This window comes from Eleutherodactylus coqui, chromosome 4 (assembly GCF_035609145.1).
Source record: "Eleutherodactylus coqui strain aEleCoq1 chromosome 4, aEleCoq1.hap1, whole genome shotgun sequence".
NCBI lineage: Eukaryota > Metazoa > Chordata > Amphibia > Anura > Eleutherodactylidae > Eleutherodactylus > Eleutherodactylus coqui.
This window is the reverse complement of record NC_089840.1, coordinates 212,272,124-212,291,111: the sequence shown is the minus strand read 5'-3', so window position 1 is coordinate 212,291,111 and position 18,988 is coordinate 212,272,124. Positions and strand designations below refer to the sequence as shown.

Below are 18,988 nucleotides of genomic sequence, written 5' to 3'. Positions count from 1 at the left end.
AAATTGTCAGTAGCTATGTTGTGGTATTGGTGCGGGGTCTATAAGATGCCAGTATAGCGGCTATGGATACATGGGGATTTCACGGATTTCATCTAGAGATAGATTTCTGCGCTAAGCCCCTGGTAAGTAAAGGACACGATGTCACAGCTTGTTTTGGTGTGTCATTTGTCACTTAACATGACTTCAGAAGGTCACAGGCATTAGGCAGAAACCCATTATCTGATGGCATAAATTGAATTTTTTGCTTGTCGTAGCCGGAGGACATGTGTATATCAGTTTCCTTCTTGTAAAAGGTTCTGTTTTAGCCGGAGGCTTTCTATCAATCTGAAATTTCAGTTCCGTTACAGTATCTCTCATCTGCTTGTGCGACGTACTCCATGTGTGTCTCTCTGAGCATTTAATAAATCCACCCGCTATTATTCAAGAATGATCATGTAGCAAGTAGGTGATTGCCTGCTATTGGATTAAATCGTCTCATCAGCATTTGCACAGCGGGCATTGCGTATTTGTGCACACAAGTGTGTATTTACTGCACTTTTTGCATGCGCAAATCGTGAGCATTTTCATGTGCAAAAAACACACTCAACCACGCTCCCATTCATTGAAATGGACAAACAGTGCAATAAGTTCAACATGTGCTTTTCCCCTGCGCAGGAAGTAGAGCACAGGTTTGTATTTTTTTGTACGAACAAAACGTGTGCGCAAAATATGCTTTTGTGAACGAACCCACTGAAATAAATGTATCCTATTTTTTTTGTTCGGAGTATGCTGCACAAATACGCTTGTGTGACACAGGCCTTAGAACTCCTTCACAGAGGCGTATGTGTTATTGCATGCAACTCAGCGCAAAGTGTGTGTGCTGAGAACGAGTTTTTTTGCATGTGTATCAACACATTTTATTGTACTTTTTGCGTTCGCAGTACATGTTCATTTGCGTGTGGTACACGAACGCACCCCAAGTTAAATGTCTATTTAGCCTAATGAGTTCCAAATGGGTTCTCTCCCCCTCACGGAATTACACAGCGTATTGCACATCTTCTTGAGCATTTGCGCACCCCTCTCATAGACTTCTAAGGGGAAGTGCACAGAAAAATAAGGCATGTTCTATTTTTTTCTGTGTGTGTAAAATTTGGAATTTGTGTATAAGCCCATTGATATCAATGGGTTCTATTCTATGCAAATTTAGAGCTTAAACAGATGGACGTGATTTAGTCCTGTTATGCAGCTGTGATCACGGCCGCATAACGGGACAAAACAAAACCATTGATTTCAATGATTTCGTTTTCACTAGTGGTATTCTCACCCGTTAATAGTATGAGCGAGAAAAGTTAGGGCAGGACTTTGCTCAGGCCTCATGTCCATGGGCGGATCAGATTCCGCATGCGGGAGTAGGCAGCAGAATCCGACCTTGCCCATGGTCGAGGACACTGCGGGTCTTTTGCTTACCCATCAGGGTCTTCTATCTTCTCCACTGCGAATGTGTGCAGAAGCGCCGGCCGGTGTGCAAACCACATAGGCACAGTGGAGTTTCTTTTAAACTCCTGCTTTCCTGTGGAATCCGCGACCCTTACGCAATTCAATTGCAGATGAGCTGCGGATCAGACAGCTTCAATAGAAGCCGTCCGTGTGGGATCCGCACCGAAATGGAGCATGCTGCGATTTTTTTTTCCGGACCAAAAGGTCCACAAATCAAACTCACATGCTCTATTTCATTTGCAAATGCCCATGTTTCCCTATGAGCAGCTTGATTTGAGGACCTTCCGTGCGGGGGCCTCGTGTGGATTCTGCAAATCAAACCCGCCCGTGGACATTGGGCCTTAGGTGTATGTATCCGCCAGTTGCGGACAAGTATCTTCAGACTTTACTGAGTTGTTCAACTATTGTTGAAGCACCATTTACTCGTTGGTTACAATGCATTACTGATATTGTAATTACTCATCGTTAAACGGTTGAACGTATATAATTATAGTTGTCTTACTATTTAGTGATAGTCAGGGTGGTGAAACGGAATCCTAAAAGTCTTGTAGTCTTTACAACTGTTTACTAAAACTTGCATGATCATTTTCCTTTGTCATATAATAGCTGTAATAATATTTATAGTTTTTGTAAGTCCGGTATCTTGGTACCTGTGTCACCACCCAACTGCCATGACATCTCCTCATGTCTACTAGACAGTCTCCACAAGGAGAAACTGTACCCCTTCCAGTCTATGCTTCTCAAGTCGTGGTTTACAGTGCCAGTAAAAACTCTGCAGTGTATATAGAGCAGGCTCCCAGGTTGGGAATCACTGAGCCAACATTAAATGGGTTTTCCAGGCAGTACCCGCTGGGATGCACCAGGGTTTGCGCAGAAGCACTGCTCTGACCCCTGTGTAGTGGCCGGCGCTCTTAATAGCAGTATTCACGTGCTCTGCATCTCCTGCTCCAGTCACCTGGTGGTCTCTAGTGAGTGCAGTGTCGATCGTTAGGTGGTGCAGAATGGTCAGCAGCGCTGCACTCAGGAGCGGTCGCCGGATGCTCGGAATATCGGAAGTAAAATCATACGTAGTGATAATCCACTGCGCTAGCCACACCCCTTGACCACACACCCTTTTTTGTAGTGGTGCCCCACAGTAAAAAAGACTGAAAATGTTGCGAAATACTGGTATATAGGATAGCTGTACAGGGAAATATATGCTGATCTACAGTATAGTCAAATCAGACCTCCCCGTGACCGGTAATTTTTAGGGAGAAAGCTCATAACCCTAATTCCATTCAGGTTTGCCAACCGTACAGAGATTCCTGGGAGTCCATAAAAATAAGGCATTTTTCCAGCGTCCGTAAAAAATATGAGATGCGTCCATGATTTTTTTGAAGCTGATGGTACTTGAGCAGGTTATTATCACAGTAATTATCATCGTTTTTCCGCTCACTGTAAATGTTGGTAATGAGTTCAAATCAGTATCCTAGAGGAGTTTCCGGGCAAAAACTGGGTCATTAAAAGTTAATTGTCGGGAACACACCACACATGATCTCCGGCGATCACTTGATTTCCCTGTCCATTGTCAAGTCAGTGCAATGGGACGAAAATGCATCATAGGACACCCTAGCTGGCTTAACTCCCATTAAAATCAACAGGAGTTGAGGCAGCTATTACACTTCCGCATCTTTCCCAGGTGTCAGAGGCAGAAGTGCCGGAAATGTAATCGCTGGCTTCTTCTCTCGACCCCTATGACACACGTCCAGCCCACTGCACTGACAGCGGGCCAGGCTATCAGGTGATCGCCAAAGATCCCGTGTAGCGGATCCTTCGTGATTAATTATAGGATAGGTAATCAATAAAAAAATAAATGATGACTTGGGGATAGGACAACAAAAGTTTTTGTCTGGAAATCCCCTTTAACTATAGACGTACTACTAATCTGTATTATTCAGTATGGTTTTCTGCGATATCCGTAAAAAGTGTGAGCTGACTGTGATTTTGGGTAAATTGTCCAGGAAAACAAGAGCTTGTTCTTGTGATCTGCATTCTGAGAAGTATCTGGTTTACACCAAACAATGTGCACAATGATGTAAGTAAAGAGAACTAGGGCTATTATACAAGAGCTCAGTTAAGTAATTTTTGTAATTGTTACCTATTATTCCTTTTCATGTTTGAGAAAGAAAGTGTTATGCTAACCTCCAAAATGCGTCACAATGCTTCCAGTTGGTGGTCAATAAATACATTATATGATCCAGTGTGAGCTGTGGCAGTTCCTTATGCAACTACATGTGGGTCCTATTCGAACATCTGTATTTGATGATCTTTCCAGGAAGAGAGTAGATGGCAGGTCCCACTACCACCTCTACCAAGTAAGCTTGTTTCCAAGCTGTGTTGTCTTCTTGCTTTGTGAGTATTCTATGTACCAAGGCCATCCACTATTCTTTGAATTATCTAGAGAGGTGCTCAGATAGGGGTCTGGCTAGTGTGACTAGAAGGGGACCCAGAAAGTGGTCATCCAAAAATATCACAAGACTTACTTGCTGTTCGAACTTAACTTTATTCAAAACTGAGAATCGAATGCAGGTGTTCTGTTTGACCAATGGACGAGTGGGACCAGACAACCTTGATGGTGGAACCTCCGCTGGAACAGCTGACTATAGAGTAGGCACCATACTGTGCACTTGTAAGTGGCACCTTCACCAGACATGTAGGCTGTTTTCAAGACTGCCTTGAGGAGAGCATTCAACATGAATCCTCTCCATGCACCACCTAACCTCCTGTGGGTGAGGTGCACTCTAATCTTGATGTAGCCATGCTCATGTAGCCAATCAGCCTGCTCAAGACTTTAACAAGTAAATGTTACAATAAAACGAATGCAAATACTTGGCCATCAGGTGACACAATGTCCCCACTAATACATCCTTGCAGTGCCCTATTGGGTAGAGGGGCTACCCCTCTAAAATTACACTAGCTCACTCCTGATGGGATGTCCGTGTTGATGGGGGTCATTGAATACACATTGTTGTTCTAGAGCTTTTACTAGTTATTGGGTGTGATGTCATTACCAGCACATCAGGTGGGTTTATTACACCTATATATTTTTTGAAACTGCAACACTGATTTATTTATAGGAGCACTGGCCTTTTTTTTAAATTGTTGCTGGCAGATACAGGTGTCATCCTGCTTTCTCCATAACATGAACTGCTGCACACTTCTTGCCAGCACATGAAGGATAACCTTCCTCAGTACTCCCAGTTCAGCTGTAGAGCATGGGCAATTACCTTCTTATTTAGCTGAGTTGGGAATCCTCCCTCATTGCCTCAGTGTTGGTGTGTGTTTGTCTCAGACACACACAATAGGTCCTTTCACCCATTACTTTGTCTGCACTTACTCCGGATTCATATCTGTATTTGTTTGTTCGCTGCCTCACAGTCTTTGTTCGGATCCTGTCTCTGTCCTTGTTGTCTGTCCCTCTGTCTCTTGCCCTTGTCTGCGTGCACTTGTGTATTGCCCTCCTGTCCATGCACCATTCCAGTCTCTGTGATTTGGATTGTCTTGTCCCGTGTCCTATCAGGGATAGTCAGGCAGAGGAAGACTGTGGGGCCATCCTTGTTAGGTCGCCTACCCCACTTTTAGGCAGGGGTACCCCCGCCTTCCCGACTAGCAAAGGGTGAGATTTCACCTCTGACCACCGATAGTCAGCTGCCAAGCCTAACTGGTAGGTTCGCACGGTGGTTCCACACTCGCAGTCCATAACAGCTACCTGTATGCAATTGATTGCACTATTATTGCCACTGTGTTTTTATACACAAGCATATTAACCCTTTCCAATCCACTGTCTGACCTCTGAAGACATTATGATTTAAGGCTGTACAGCTCTCATGCTGGAAGACATCCGTCGGGGTTCTCTTACTGTATACTGCCAGCCTCTCTTCTGTCGGAGCCTATCCAACGTATCACCTCATGCAGTACTGGGTTTAGCCAGCATATAGCGCTGTTGTATGAAGGCAGAAAAAAAGCAAGCCCCCTAGGAAGACAGGATACAAATTGGATTGGAAAGGGTTAAGATAGCAATGTGGAACTGGCAGTGAAGTTGGCACCTATAAAATGATGCCAACATTTGCATATAGGATGCAAAAATAACCAGAGCATTAAAAGGGTATTTCCAACTTAAGCATTTATGACATAACCGCCTTTAGGACCCTCACCGAGCAGATGAACAGAGGTCACATTGGAGAAGGCATGCTGGCTTCTCCAATGACTGCCTGCAATGAGAATATCCAATTTAGCTTGTATGTTAAATGAGAGTACCAGCTCAAGTCCCAGAGCTTCAAGCTGCACGATTACTCGATGTTGTGCATCAGTGACAGGTTCTTCTTACGTTGCTATGAGTGTGGCTGTTGACAAGTTTAAAGGGATTTTCTGGGACTTTGATATTGATAACATGTCCTTACGATGGGTTACCAATATCAGATTGTCACCCCTACTGGTCAGATGTTTGAATTGACCATGGCTCTCAGGCAAACCCTGCAGCCTCTTTATTGTACACCAGGATCAGCACCACACATTGTATAGTGGCAGTGTCTGGTAATGCAGCTCAATACCATTCAATTGAATGGGACTGAGCTGCAGAAAGATCATGTGACCAGTGGATGTGACATCACCGACCATTAAAGAGGTCACAGCGCAGCTGATCAGCGAAGGCGCTGGCTGTCGGATCCCCAACAATCTAATATTGGTGAACTATCCTAAGAGAAAACACAGTTTTTTTATCCTTGCTCCTCACCTGATTATCTATCATACTCTGGAGGTTTCCTTTGTATAGTCCAGTTGCTTCCATGTAGTGCAGCCTCCTGTTTGATGCTTAACAGGCACCATCTTGATGCTGAGATTTTTTGCTTTTACGTTCACATCAATCCCATGATACATCAGCACAGCATTACATGAGCAGCTACAGACTGTACCATCTCTGCAGCAGAGAAAACACTGACATTCACCTAAATAAGCTAGACACCATAATTATAGAGTCAAGCCGTATTAACATAGCCGAGAATAACGTGTGAGGTCTGCGTTGTAATAACCCATTATTTTCAATGGGTTAATGCACATGAGGGATTTTTTGCTTACACTGATAGAGGGGATCAAAAAATTGCAGCAGGACCTATTTCCATGTGAGTCTTGAACAAGACTTGTAATGGGCTGTTCTCCGCACATCACACAGCACATGGTGGTGGTGTCTGTGCACTGTGTGATGCATGTTGTGGCCAAGAATCTTCGGTGCAACTCATTCTCGGCCAAGTAAATACAGCCTCAGGAGGATGAGCTATGATTTCCTCTATTATAACTGTGCGACAGGAGCTGTATGAGCATCATCTGTAACTCTCATACTGTGTTTCCCCCGAAAATGAGCCCTAGCAAGATGGGGGTGTGAAATATTAGTCTTTACCCTGAAAATAAACCCTCGTTACAGTTCATAAAATAAGTCAATAGGAATGCTTTAGGTGCATGAAAAGGGCCATAAAAATGCAATTGCTGCATATTTACAGCACTTTTCACACAGGTCAGTCTAGTCACTTACCCAGCAGGCTCAGTCCAGGTCCTTCCCGCTGTTCTCCAGAGCCCTGGCGCAGTTCCCACAGTTCTCGTCCGCCCACACAGGATAATTTACTGGTTAGGGGATACATAAATCCTGCCTCCACAAAGCGATGGCTGTGATTGGTTCTTTCAGTACTGCAATAATTGGCTGAGCCAAGGGATTTATGAATTGGCTGAGACATGGCTCAGCCAATCAATGCAGTGCTCAGATAAATCACAGCCATCACTTTGTTGAGGTGGGATTTATGAATCCCATAACCAGGGAGTGTTCCTGGGGCTTTGTCGGCATTTTTACTGCTCAGAATAAGACATCCCCTGAAAATAAGCCCTAGCACATCTTTTGGGGGGAAAATTAATACATGACCCTACCTTATTTTCAGAGAAGCACGGTAGGAGTGTTTGTGTCCAGCCAAAAAACAGTTTCAGTGGTAGGGTCCATGTAATAGCATCACACAGACTGAGAAACTGACTAGAAACTGAACACATAACTTCAAGTAAATCTCAGGTGATCGAATTGAGATCCCATGACCACTTGAGTAGAAAGATGCCAGGATCTTCAGATGGAAAATAATAACTAACCAAAGTAACACTAGCTCACTTAGATATACTGGGGGACTAGCTACATAATGAAAGGGGATAAAATGATCACCGAGTGGCCGCTTAATGGTTTCCAATGAAAAACAGAAGATATAATTCAGGATCGGTGCAGGATAAGTCAGGTATCTACAAAGTAACTGCACTCTTTATGTATATTGTGCAGATTGCTGTAAAATGGTACATAAAGAAATGCACTTTATACCAAAAATCGCTTTATTGTTCTATGAACAGACTATAGGATGCATCAAAGAGATTTTGAAGACAATTCATTTGTACGGACATGCTAGTATTCATAAGATAATAATGGAAGTAGTTATGCGTTCAGTTAGCTGTTCATTAACTGTAAATCCAAGTGTAAATTACTCTACACAAAACATTCTGGGATCATATTGTGAATGCTGACAAGTATACACTTGCTTATATTTAGTATTGGGGATTTGTCAGTCTTGTTAGGTATCACGCCGTCCAAAGGAATTAGGCAGGAATTCTTGCATTAGAGAATTGTGTTAAATAACTCTACTCTAACATTTCTACCACACGGAGAGCTTTGATTTAGCCATTCCAGAAATTAACAAAGAAAGAACACACTGAATGCCACTTTTCAGCACAGTAGGTTTCAGCCAGATTCTCATTCAGCTCTAGTACATCATCATTAACTACTCGGACTGTGGTGAGTTCTGGCCCAGATGCTGAAGGCATAAGATGTGGGTTCAGGTTGGATTTACTATCAGGCTTCTTTTTTGATTTTTTCTCAGCACCCACATTTTCGTTCCCTTCTGGATTCCTTGCTCTTCCTTCTGTCTCCTTTCCAGATTCTTTAGGGGTACTCTTCCCTTTGGCTTTGTCAGCCACCGCTCCACCTAGTTTCACAAGTTGGGACTCTACAGCTTCGGTTTTCTTGCAGATACGTGACTTCAATGTCTTATCCTCACACACATTTTTCATTTTCTTAAATTTGCCAAAGATCTGTTTCCAGTACTGCTTGGCCTTTGTGGCATATAGAGGGCATTTCTGCGGCTCCCCTTCGTACGTACAATTGTAGCTGTTGCTACCTGGCACGTTGCAGGTCATCGACAGGCTTACGGCTGCATCTCCAATGATTTCCCAATTGCAGTCGTGTTTGTGTTTGGTTGAAAACTGCCCTTCCCGCTGGAAGGATTGCACCTCTCCCCTCTTGCTGGCTGCTTTGTCATTTTTGCCGTACGCTAGTTGTAAAACGCTCAAGCAGTGCAGCAAAAAAATGAATGAAATAACACTGGAGAGCCTCATCTCATTAGGTCAGTGTTGATGGATGGTTTGTAATTCAGGGGCGTCCAAGCATTAGTAATCTGTACGAGTTCTGGAAGAGAAACTATTCCGCATTCCAAAATTCCTGAAAGTGAGGGGCAAAAAATAAATTAAATGAGGATGAGTCAAAACATAGATAATTACTGAGGCACTGGCTGTGAACCACGGACTCACAAAGAAGGGAATATTAGAATATGCCAAGAGTTGTGCAGCTCACGTACAATCTAAACCATGAGCGAATACTTGCAGGAGCTGAATGAAAGAGCTTAAAGAGAACCTAAAAAGTCATTAAAGATTCACGAGCACATGCAAATGACTCACACAAGTATAAGTGAAACTGTATTCACTTGCAAATCACAGCATTATTGAACATGCAGAGCATGTAAAGGAGCCACAAAGCTGGAGATCTCACTTGGGGAATACAGAAAGGAACGTTTGCTGGCATAATAAATACAAAACAATCTAAAATCTGAAAAAGTACAACTAACAAAGTCATACTAACACTAGAACTGAATGCAAATGTGTAGTAGAAAGGATGCAATGTATACATCTACACTAATGTTACAATGTATACTCCTCTACTAATATGTAAGAAGACATTTAACTTATATATGTATCAATATATTAGTATTATTTATGTTCTACACTAACATTAGAAAACGAGTACAAAGGACAACACACCAAGCAGCAGCAGGCTTATCATAAAGTGTTAAAATACATCAGTAATATAAGACTTAGTAAGCAATACAAGGAGCCTTACCAGACAAGTTGGAAAGCACCAGTGGAGGACTGTATAGAAAGGGGCATTAAGAATGTGAGTTTTCAATGGGACAGGAGGGGCCGTAGTCACTCTGCCCCTCCCTGTAATTCTCCATGCACCAACATACTTTCCCCTAAGGAGGACACAGAATACAAAGTGAGATGTACAGTAATGAAATATGTGCACTATGTAGACACTGATAACCTATATATTTTGCATCGCAATATGGAGAGATCTTATTTGCTGCTGCATCATTTGGTTTTATAGACGTGCATTTAATATAAAGTACATGAAGCGCTGTTGCAGTTTAATGGCAAAATTCATTTGGTTTTGGAAGTCCTGTTGTTGAATACCCCTTTAAAGTAATTGACAGAAAAACTATCGCAGAAGTTCATTTTATCTTTTTCATAATCAGAGAGCTTTTGAGCCTTCCCTATAGAGAAGTGTCATATTTAGGAGTTCTGTATTCTAATGCAGTTTTTTCTTATTACCCAAATATTTTTTTCTTCAGTTTTGCAAGACAAATAGGGCTTGTGATTGGCAGAATTGGAATTTTGCTTCTTTTTTCTAACCAGTTCTAAGAAACAATAAGCAGAGTGTTAAAAAATGTGGTCAGAGCCATATGTGTAACAGAAAACATCACTGCCATTGATTTCAATAGGAGTGAAGCTGGCTATTACACATCCAGGTCTGAGCATCGATTAAAACTTCTGTCTCTGCTGCACTGACATCTGATTGGTAGGGATCCCGATAGGAAAACCCCCACTGATCAACTATTGATAACCTATCTATCCTGATGATAAAATACCCCTTAAGGCCTCATGTCCACAGGGTAAATCAGGTCCGCTGCGGATAGGTAACGTGGATTTCTGCTGCGGATGTAGTGCGGATGAGCTTAAATTCCTTTTTTTCATGCAGGGGATCAATTTAGCTATGAGCTCTATGAGCTCCCGCACGCGTGATCCGCACTTGAATGGAGCATGTTGCGTTTTTTTCACCCGCATGAAATTTTTAAATCACTTTAAAATACCATCCGTGCTTATTTATCCACCCGCGGGTGGTCAATGCATTCCCATGGGAAATTTTAGGTGCGGATCAGGTATTGTTCAGGCAACCATGCCATGCACTCTCTTACTCAGCGCATGTGCTTTCTTAAATGCATCTATTCATAGGCGTACCATCAGGGGTCACAGGGGGCACAATGGAGACCGGGCCCCTGAGCTGAGGGGCCCAGAGGCCGCCCTCTGCCATATACAAATGCACATTCAGTGCCTTACCGGCTGTTCGCACTGCTGCTAAGTGATTGGTGCAGAAGGGTCGACAATGTGATCTAGAGAGGAAGCCGAAGCACAGGAGAAGGGAGGCAGATGCACCGCACGGAGTGGAGCAGAGCAGTAAGATGATGTCATCATCCTGCTGCTTCTGCTGACTCAGTCTACGGCAGCCGCAACTGGATGCCCTGCTGCTCTCCTCACACAGAAGTGGTTCGGGGTATCTGTCGGTCTATCTATCTATCTATCTATCTATCTATCTATCTATCTATCTATCTATCTATCTATCTATCTATTTCTCTGTCTAGCTATCTGTCTATCTCCTGTGTATCTGTGTAAGGCTGGTATAAGTTATACATATCCCTGTATATACTGTATATAATTGCACACTTTACACACAATAAAAAATGCATCAAAAACACATGCAGTTTCTTATACACGTATGTAGTCTTTGAATACTGCATGCAGTTTTTAATGTGTTTTTCTTAATTGTGGTTCAAACGTACAACAAAAACATGACCCCCCTAAGGCCGCTCTCGCATATGCGTTCAGAAAATGCAGCTTGAAATCGTGACATTTTTACCACAATTCTGAGCGCCATTTTTAAAAGGATGGTAGAGCATTTGACAGTACACCATCATTGTGATAGGTGAGGAGGTGCATTAAAAAATGTGAAAAACGTAAAAATAGACAAGACAGCACTCGAAAATTGCGGCGCTAGAAACACCGCTTTCGAATGCAGGTCTGAGTAACCCTATTAAAATCAATAGGAGTGTTGTACCGCGGTTAGTATGGCACTTGGAACGCCGCACTAATAGCAGTAAAAAGCAGTGTATGTGTGAGAGTGGCCTGCGGGGCTACAAACAAATTTTCAAGTAGTGCAGGAAATAAGTTATGTTTGGAAAGATTATGCCAAGGGGCCAGATCATATACAGAAATTTGTTTTGCAGCTGTATGCAGGCGAGATGCGATTGAACACTGGAAGCTCTCTGCTTTCTGCATTTGGTTTCCAATATCCAGTCACCTTTATCACGTCCAACAAAACATGAAAGTTTAATTTTTACATTTTAAGGTTTTTACATTTTTTCCCTCACATAGTTGAATTATTTTTCCAGAGCTCTACCAGTTACGTAACACCTGTCAACTATGCGACATCTGAACATTTGCGATCTTCATTCACTGTTTACTTGCTCTTTGCTACCCTCTTGTGTTACATTATGCAAATTACATCTACAGGAACTTGAATGTATAAAGCGATTATCTGGGAAGTCACAAAACTAAGGCCAGATTCACATGACATATGCGTTTTTGCACATGCATGAGTACAGCATTTTTGCAGAACGAACGTTGCTTTTTTGCATACACATTGTTATATTAGGGCTTCTTCCCACGGGTGTATGCATAACTTCGCTCACTTTGTTTTTTCTTCATTTTTCCACACTATACAAACTTTGCGCTATTGTGCATGAGTTTGAAAGAGAAGCGGGAAGATAGGTCCTGCCCTATCTTTCTCGCATTTAGGAAAACTACATGCAAGAAAGATAGTGCATGTCCTATCTTTTCTCGCACGTTCTATTAACGGGTGAAAATCCTGATAGTGGAAACAAAACCATTGAAATCAATGGTTTAGTTTCGTCCTGTTTTGGATAACAGACAAAATCTGTTTGGTGTGCAAATACGCAGAAAAATACAACATGTTCTATTTTCTTTTGCGTGACCGAAATGCACACACAGAATACGAAAATGTGAATGAACCTATTAAAATCAATGGGTTTTATCCTCTGTGTACTGCGCTCACAAATTTTGTGCACGCAAATAGGTGCGTGTGAAGCTAGCCAAGCATCTGTAGAGTAGCTTAAAGCATGCGGATGGGATTTCTTCCCGGCGTGTTGGTTGCACGTACTGGAAGAAATTGCAGCATGCTCCACTTTCCTGCGGATCTTCCGCACAGACGGCTCCCGTGGCTTCCATTGAAGTCAATGGAAGCTGTCCGTACCCAAGGCACACGCGCACCTGTTTTTGTGCTGTGCGCGGATACACAGGAGAGCAGGAGATTTAAAAAAAAAAAAAAGGCACATCCACCGGGCAAAACAAAAGAAGATCCGTCCGTGACAGAGGGGAGACCCGCGGTGTCTGAAGAGGTGAGAAAATGTCTTTTCCTTCTCCATGGCCGGGCCTCATGTCCACTAGAAAAATAGAATTAGCAAATCCGTGCGTTTTTCCGCAGGTGAGATCAACAGTAAAATTTGCCCATAGGGAATCATTGGCCATCCGCAGTCAATTAAATTGAACTTAAAGGGGTTGTCCCGCGAAAGCAAGTGGGGTTCAGCACTTCTGTATGGCCATATTAATGCACTTTGTAATGTACATCGTGCATTAATTATGAGCCATACAGAAGTTATTCACTTACCTGTTCCGTTGCTAGCATCCCCGTCTCCATGGAGCTGTCTAATTTCAGCGTCTAATCGCCCGATTAGACGCGCTTGCGCAGTCCGGTCTTCTCCCTTCTGAATAGGGCCGCTCGTGCCGGAGAGCTGGTCCTCGTAGCTCCGCCCCGTCACGTGTGCCGATTCCAGGCAATCAGGAGGCTGGAATCGGCAATGGAATGCACAGAGCCCACAGTGCACCATGGGAGAAGACCTGCGGTCCACCGAGGGTGAAGATCCCGGCGGCCATCTTCGCAAGGTAAGTAAGAAGTCACCGGAGCGCAGGGATTTGGGTAAGTACTATCCCGTTTTTTTTCTTAAACCCCTGCATCGGGTTTGTCTCGCGCCGAACGGGGGGGCTATTGAAAAAAAAAAAAAACCATTTCGGCGCGGGACAACCCCTTTAACACCCACGGATGTGATTAAATTTGATTTGCCGATTTTGCGTGTGGAAAAAAAAATGCAGTGTGCTCCATTTTACTGCGGATCACGCGCAGATGGACTCTATTCAACTCATTGCTTATGATCTCCCGCAAGCAATAAAAAATCAAATTAATGGTGACCCGCAGTGCATCCGTTGCGGAAATCCGCAGCAGAAATCTGCTCGGATCGTATTTTTCTGGTGGACATGAGGACTTAGACCCCCTGTCCATGGGTGTTGCAGTACCCCGCGGCGGATCTCTGCCGCGGGAGCCGCCGCCCGGGAGCAGGAGCCATAGACAGATCTCCGCAGTCAGCCTAATCTCACAGATAGGCTGACCACTGAGAATCGCGGCATTTCACAGCATTCTGCGATCGGCCGCCCGCAAGTGGAGAATCGCAATGATTCTCTGCTCGTGGACATGGGGCCGGCGCTTTCCATAGCAATGCTATGGAAAGCTTCAGACGGCGTGATTTGGCGTGATTTACCACCGGTGGAATCACTCCCATGGACAGGGGGCCTTACTGTTTATGCCTGTTAGCGCTTTGACAGATGAACGTATGCGCAAATATGCTCGCTGAAACGGTGCGTACTTACACATGCATGAGGGTTGTACGCAGGGTCACACCCTTCACCTTGATGTTTTTAACCCGCTAAAAACTTCTATGGCAGCTTTCTGCAGAAACACGCTCATGAAAATAAACCCAATGAAATCAATTGGTTCGATTTGTCACGTTTTGTGGACAATGTTTCACGTGTGCAAAAAATGTGCGCAAACACGTTCTTCTGTGTAAGCCCTCAACAAACCTTTTCTATTGGGTCCTATGTGTATAGTGACATCTGGAATGAATTGATGTTTTGATTAAGTCTTAAATGCAGAGATGGAAAAATGTTTTAGCAGTATTCTTTTTGAATACATGAAAGGCTCCTAATGTAAGGACATGGTGAATGCAGCAGGTCTGGAACTACACAAAGTCTTTGCTATAATGGAATGTAATGTGTTAGTATTAGTAATTTAGCAACCTGTTATGTTCAAGGACAAAATACAAAAACCTGATTAAAAAACACTACACTACACTACAAATCTAACCCTTAAATGTCATACACTGGAACAACTTTCTCACATTAGCTCTGAGCCATATCATCCCACCAGATTTGAGACATGACAGATTAACCCCCTCCCGCCCACAGAGCCACAGAGCTCCAGAGTGTCTAGAGATTTGCCAAGTGGGAGACATCGGGAGGACGCTGCTCGGGTGCTTGCGTCCCCGCAACCCCCCTGTGGGGGCGTGACCGCCCGCGCGCAGGCGACTTAACCTGAAAAACACCTCAGGGACCTAAGAGATATGGGGAAGTAACATTGTTACCCACAAAAGAATCAAAGTAGGTGACGCGTGGGAGGCACTGGTGTATGCACCACGACCACCTAAGTGGCGTCAAGCGCAGAACCAAAGCCTGAAGTCTGAATACGGAGATTTGAGACCGCCCCCCCTTCCCCCTCCCCCTCTCCTCTCCCCGCCCCCCGTCTCCCCCCCTCCCCCTTCGTTCCCCCCCTCCTTAGCCTTCAAGTCTTACCTTACTGATAAGTTGTAAAGTTTTTATAAGTATAGGTACTTGAATGTGATGACCTATGCCCACTCTGGCCAGATAATTAAAGCTTCAGAGCCGGGTGTCTGACCAGGCTGGGCAGCTCAGATACATGTCCGTTTGATAAGGGTACACAGTCATGATGGTTATACTCGCACACAAATTCTGTTAAAAACTCTTTGTACTTCATGTTATTGAATTTTGGACAAACAGTTAGTACTTATGTAAGGTTGAATACCCTGTATGAAAAACTTTTTCAATAAAAAGTGAATTAATAAAAAAAAAAAACACTACATAGTTCATATTTTACAGATATGAAGTTTTTTGGAGCAAAAAAGCACACTGAGTGGAAGACTTATTCACTAGGTGAACAAAGCTGATGCTTCCATTCAAACAGTGCAGTTATTGAGTTCTGATTAACATGCATAGAGTTTGGGTGCTTAAACACCGGCGCAAATACAGCCATGTGACGCCACTAGAGATGAGCGAACGTACTCAGATAAGCACTACTCGTCCGAGTAATGTGCTTTATCCGAGTATCGCTGTACTCGTCTTGAAAGATTCGGGGAGCGCCGCTGCTGACAGGTGAGTTGCGGCGGGGAGCAGGGGAGAGCGGGCGGGAGAGAAGGAGAGAAAGATCTCCCCTCCGTTCCTCCCGGCTCTCCCCTGCAGCTCCCCGCTCCGCAGCGGCGCTCCCCGAATCTTTCAAGACGAGTACAGCAATACTCGGATAAAGCACATTACTCGGACGAGTAGTGCTTATCCGAGTACGTTCGCTCATCTCTAGACGCCACCCTTAGGGCTTAAACAGATTGACATGACTTCATCCGTTATGCAGCCGTGATAACCACAGCCACACAACGGGATCAAACAAAACCATTGACTTCAAAGGTTTCATTTTCACTAATGGTATTCTCACCCGTTAATACTACGTGCGAGAAAGATAGGGCAGGATCTATCTTCCCGCTTTTTTTTTTTCAAACTCGTGTAGAATAGTGCAGAGTTTGAAAGGTAAAAAAATATATATATTTTTACCTTGTTCATGTGCAACTACAATCCATAGCGGCGAGTGTAGTTGCGCTTATGTGAAGAAGCCCTCCATGTGCCAAAAAAACTGATGTGGAAAACTTTATGCAAGCAATTCTTTGGTAAACAGTATAGCCTGTGGGCCACAATTGTGTCTTACTTAAAGGGGTTGTCCCGCGGCAGCAAGTGGGTCTATACACTTCTGTATGACCATATTAATGCACTTTGTAATGTACATTGTGCATTAATTATGAGCCATACAGAAGTTATAAGAAGTTTTTCACTTACCTGCTCCGTTGCTAGCGTCCTCGTTTCCATGGAGCCGACTCATTTTCGCCATCTAATGGCCAAATTAGCCGCGCTTGCGCAGTCCGGGTCTTCTTCTTTTCTCAATGGGGCCGCTCGTGCAGGATGCCGTCTCCGTGTAGCTCCGCCCCGTCACGTGCCGATTCCAGCCAATCAGGAGGCTGGAATCGGCAATGGACCGCACAGAAGCCCTGCGGTCCACCGAGGGAGAAGATCCCGGCGGCCATCTTCAGCAGGTAAGTAAGAAGTCACCGGAGCGCGGAGATTCAGGTAAGCACACTCCGGTGTTCTTTTTTAACCCCTGCATCAGGGTTGTCTCGCGCCGAACGGGGGGGGGGAGGGGGGTTGAGAAAAAAAAAAAACGGATCGGCGCGGGACAACCCCTTTAAGCAAAAAAATGGGACTTTTTAGCTCATGCAGGCCTCAGCACCTTTTTAAAAGTGGGAGGGGCTTCCTTAGAGGGACGTGTTCATCCATGGCTCAACAGATTTACTATAATTTACTCCAGAAACTGGTGTAAAATATAGCTGAAATCTACACCAGTTCCTACCCAACGTAGATGTTAAATTGTGTTGCATCAGATGGGCTGAAGATGTACTGAATGTATTTAAAGGTTATCACCTCTAAGTACGTTTCCAAAACACAGGAAATGCCAGCACTATGGTAAAAAATGGCTTCTTCTATAGTAAATGGTATGAAATAGTAAAAATATGAGACCAACAACAAAGACAACACAGCAAAGCCTTGTAATTGTGTCAGGACATGTAGAAACACTGACGCGTTTCAGACCAAAAACATTTCTGTAATATCCCTGTGCACTCCAGTGCACTCTTTACTAAGACCGGTTTATAAAACATCAGTCTAAGTAAATTTCCCATGTGTCTATTAGTCACTTCTTGTAGTTACTAGATTACTTCAGAAGGTGCGGTGGTCAAGGAATTTTTTCTGACTGCCAGATTTAGAGTCAGGAAGGAATTTTTTTCCCCTAAAATGAGGAAGATTTTGTGCAAAGAGGGTTGCATTCTCATAAAGCAAGGAATACCACAAAATTCATTTTCTCCATTCTTTTAAGTAATTTAAGGGAGTGGAGGGGAAAACAAACATCAGACTGTTCTGTCCTGGGTGTCAAACTCCAACATCTTAATAAAGGGGTCTATCTTGATCTTTGCTATGGCACCCTCTCTTTTATGTATGCCACTGAAGAACCTGTATGCCACATTTACTGTTTATTTAATGTATATTTTACTGTATATTCAGATAGGAATGCTCCCCAAATGTTTCTGGTTCCTTGATCCTGATCTAGTTCCTGCCTCTCTGTCCTGGACTCCCTATAAAGCCTGGCCCTTCCACCCACTCCTTGCGTGATTATTCTGCTCAATAGCTTTGATCAGCTCCCTTTCTGCCTGCTCCTCTACTATTATGACAAGACCTCCTGATACTGACTTCTGGCTTTCTATCCGACTAAGTTACCTGTCTCATTCCTCAGTACTGCAAACCGAGATTTCCTGTTGCTGACTCTTGGCTTACCATCTGACTACGATACCCGCCTCATCCATCTGTACTGCAAACCGAGACCACCCATTGCTGGCTTCTGGCTCATCCCTGATTACTCTCCAAACCTGCGGCTACTACACCTGAGGCTCCACCCGAGTGCAGAACCGCTACGTCTATTGAGTCAAACATTTGCTTACCTGTTGATCCTGCCATTGTTGTCATCAAATACATGTGCCAAGTAAAGATTGCAATTCAAGCAAAGAAACATCAACCTTTCAATTTCTACTACTTACAGAGCACTGCATGCCATAGTGAGGAAGGTAGTTTAAATTCTACCCAATTATAGTTCATTCCGACAGACGTAGGCAGAAAGAAGTAAAACTGAATGATGTGCTTTAGATTTCCCGCTGCTCTGATTTCCTAGCAATTCGGTCAAAAGATAGAGTGCCAAATATATGACATTAGCTAGTAACAGAAAGCATATTACCTTCCTTTACAGCTAGATGTCACACAGAGCAGTTTACTGATTCTGCTTCAAAATGTTATAGTAAAGGAAAACTTCATCTTCTCCACATAATTCTGCAATTTAATACATCTGGTCTTATCTGGTGAAATCCACAAATTTTCTGAACTATTCAAGTTGTTACTACTTAGTGTTGTGGGAATGAATGACCGACCACTCCAGAAGATACAGGTAAATAGGACAGTGTCTACAGGGGCATGCCAAAAATACTGAGTCTTGATTTAGAAAAGCCTT

At 43.6% G+C, this 18,988-nt stretch overlaps 1 protein-coding gene across 1 annotated transcript; it reads right to left on the bottom strand.

The window, feature by feature from the left end:
* Positions 1 to 7,859: 7,859 nt before the first annotated feature.
* Positions 7,860 to 18,444, bottom strand: LOC136626586 (fibroblast growth factor-binding protein 3-like). Its single transcript, XM_066601636.1, is given in 3 exon segments — positions 7,860 to 8,931; positions 8,934 to 9,025; positions 18,429 to 18,444. Coding segments are annotated over 3 exon segments (834 nt in total). The 3' UTR covers positions 7,860 to 8,205.
* Positions 18,445 to 18,988: the final 544 nt, after the last annotated feature.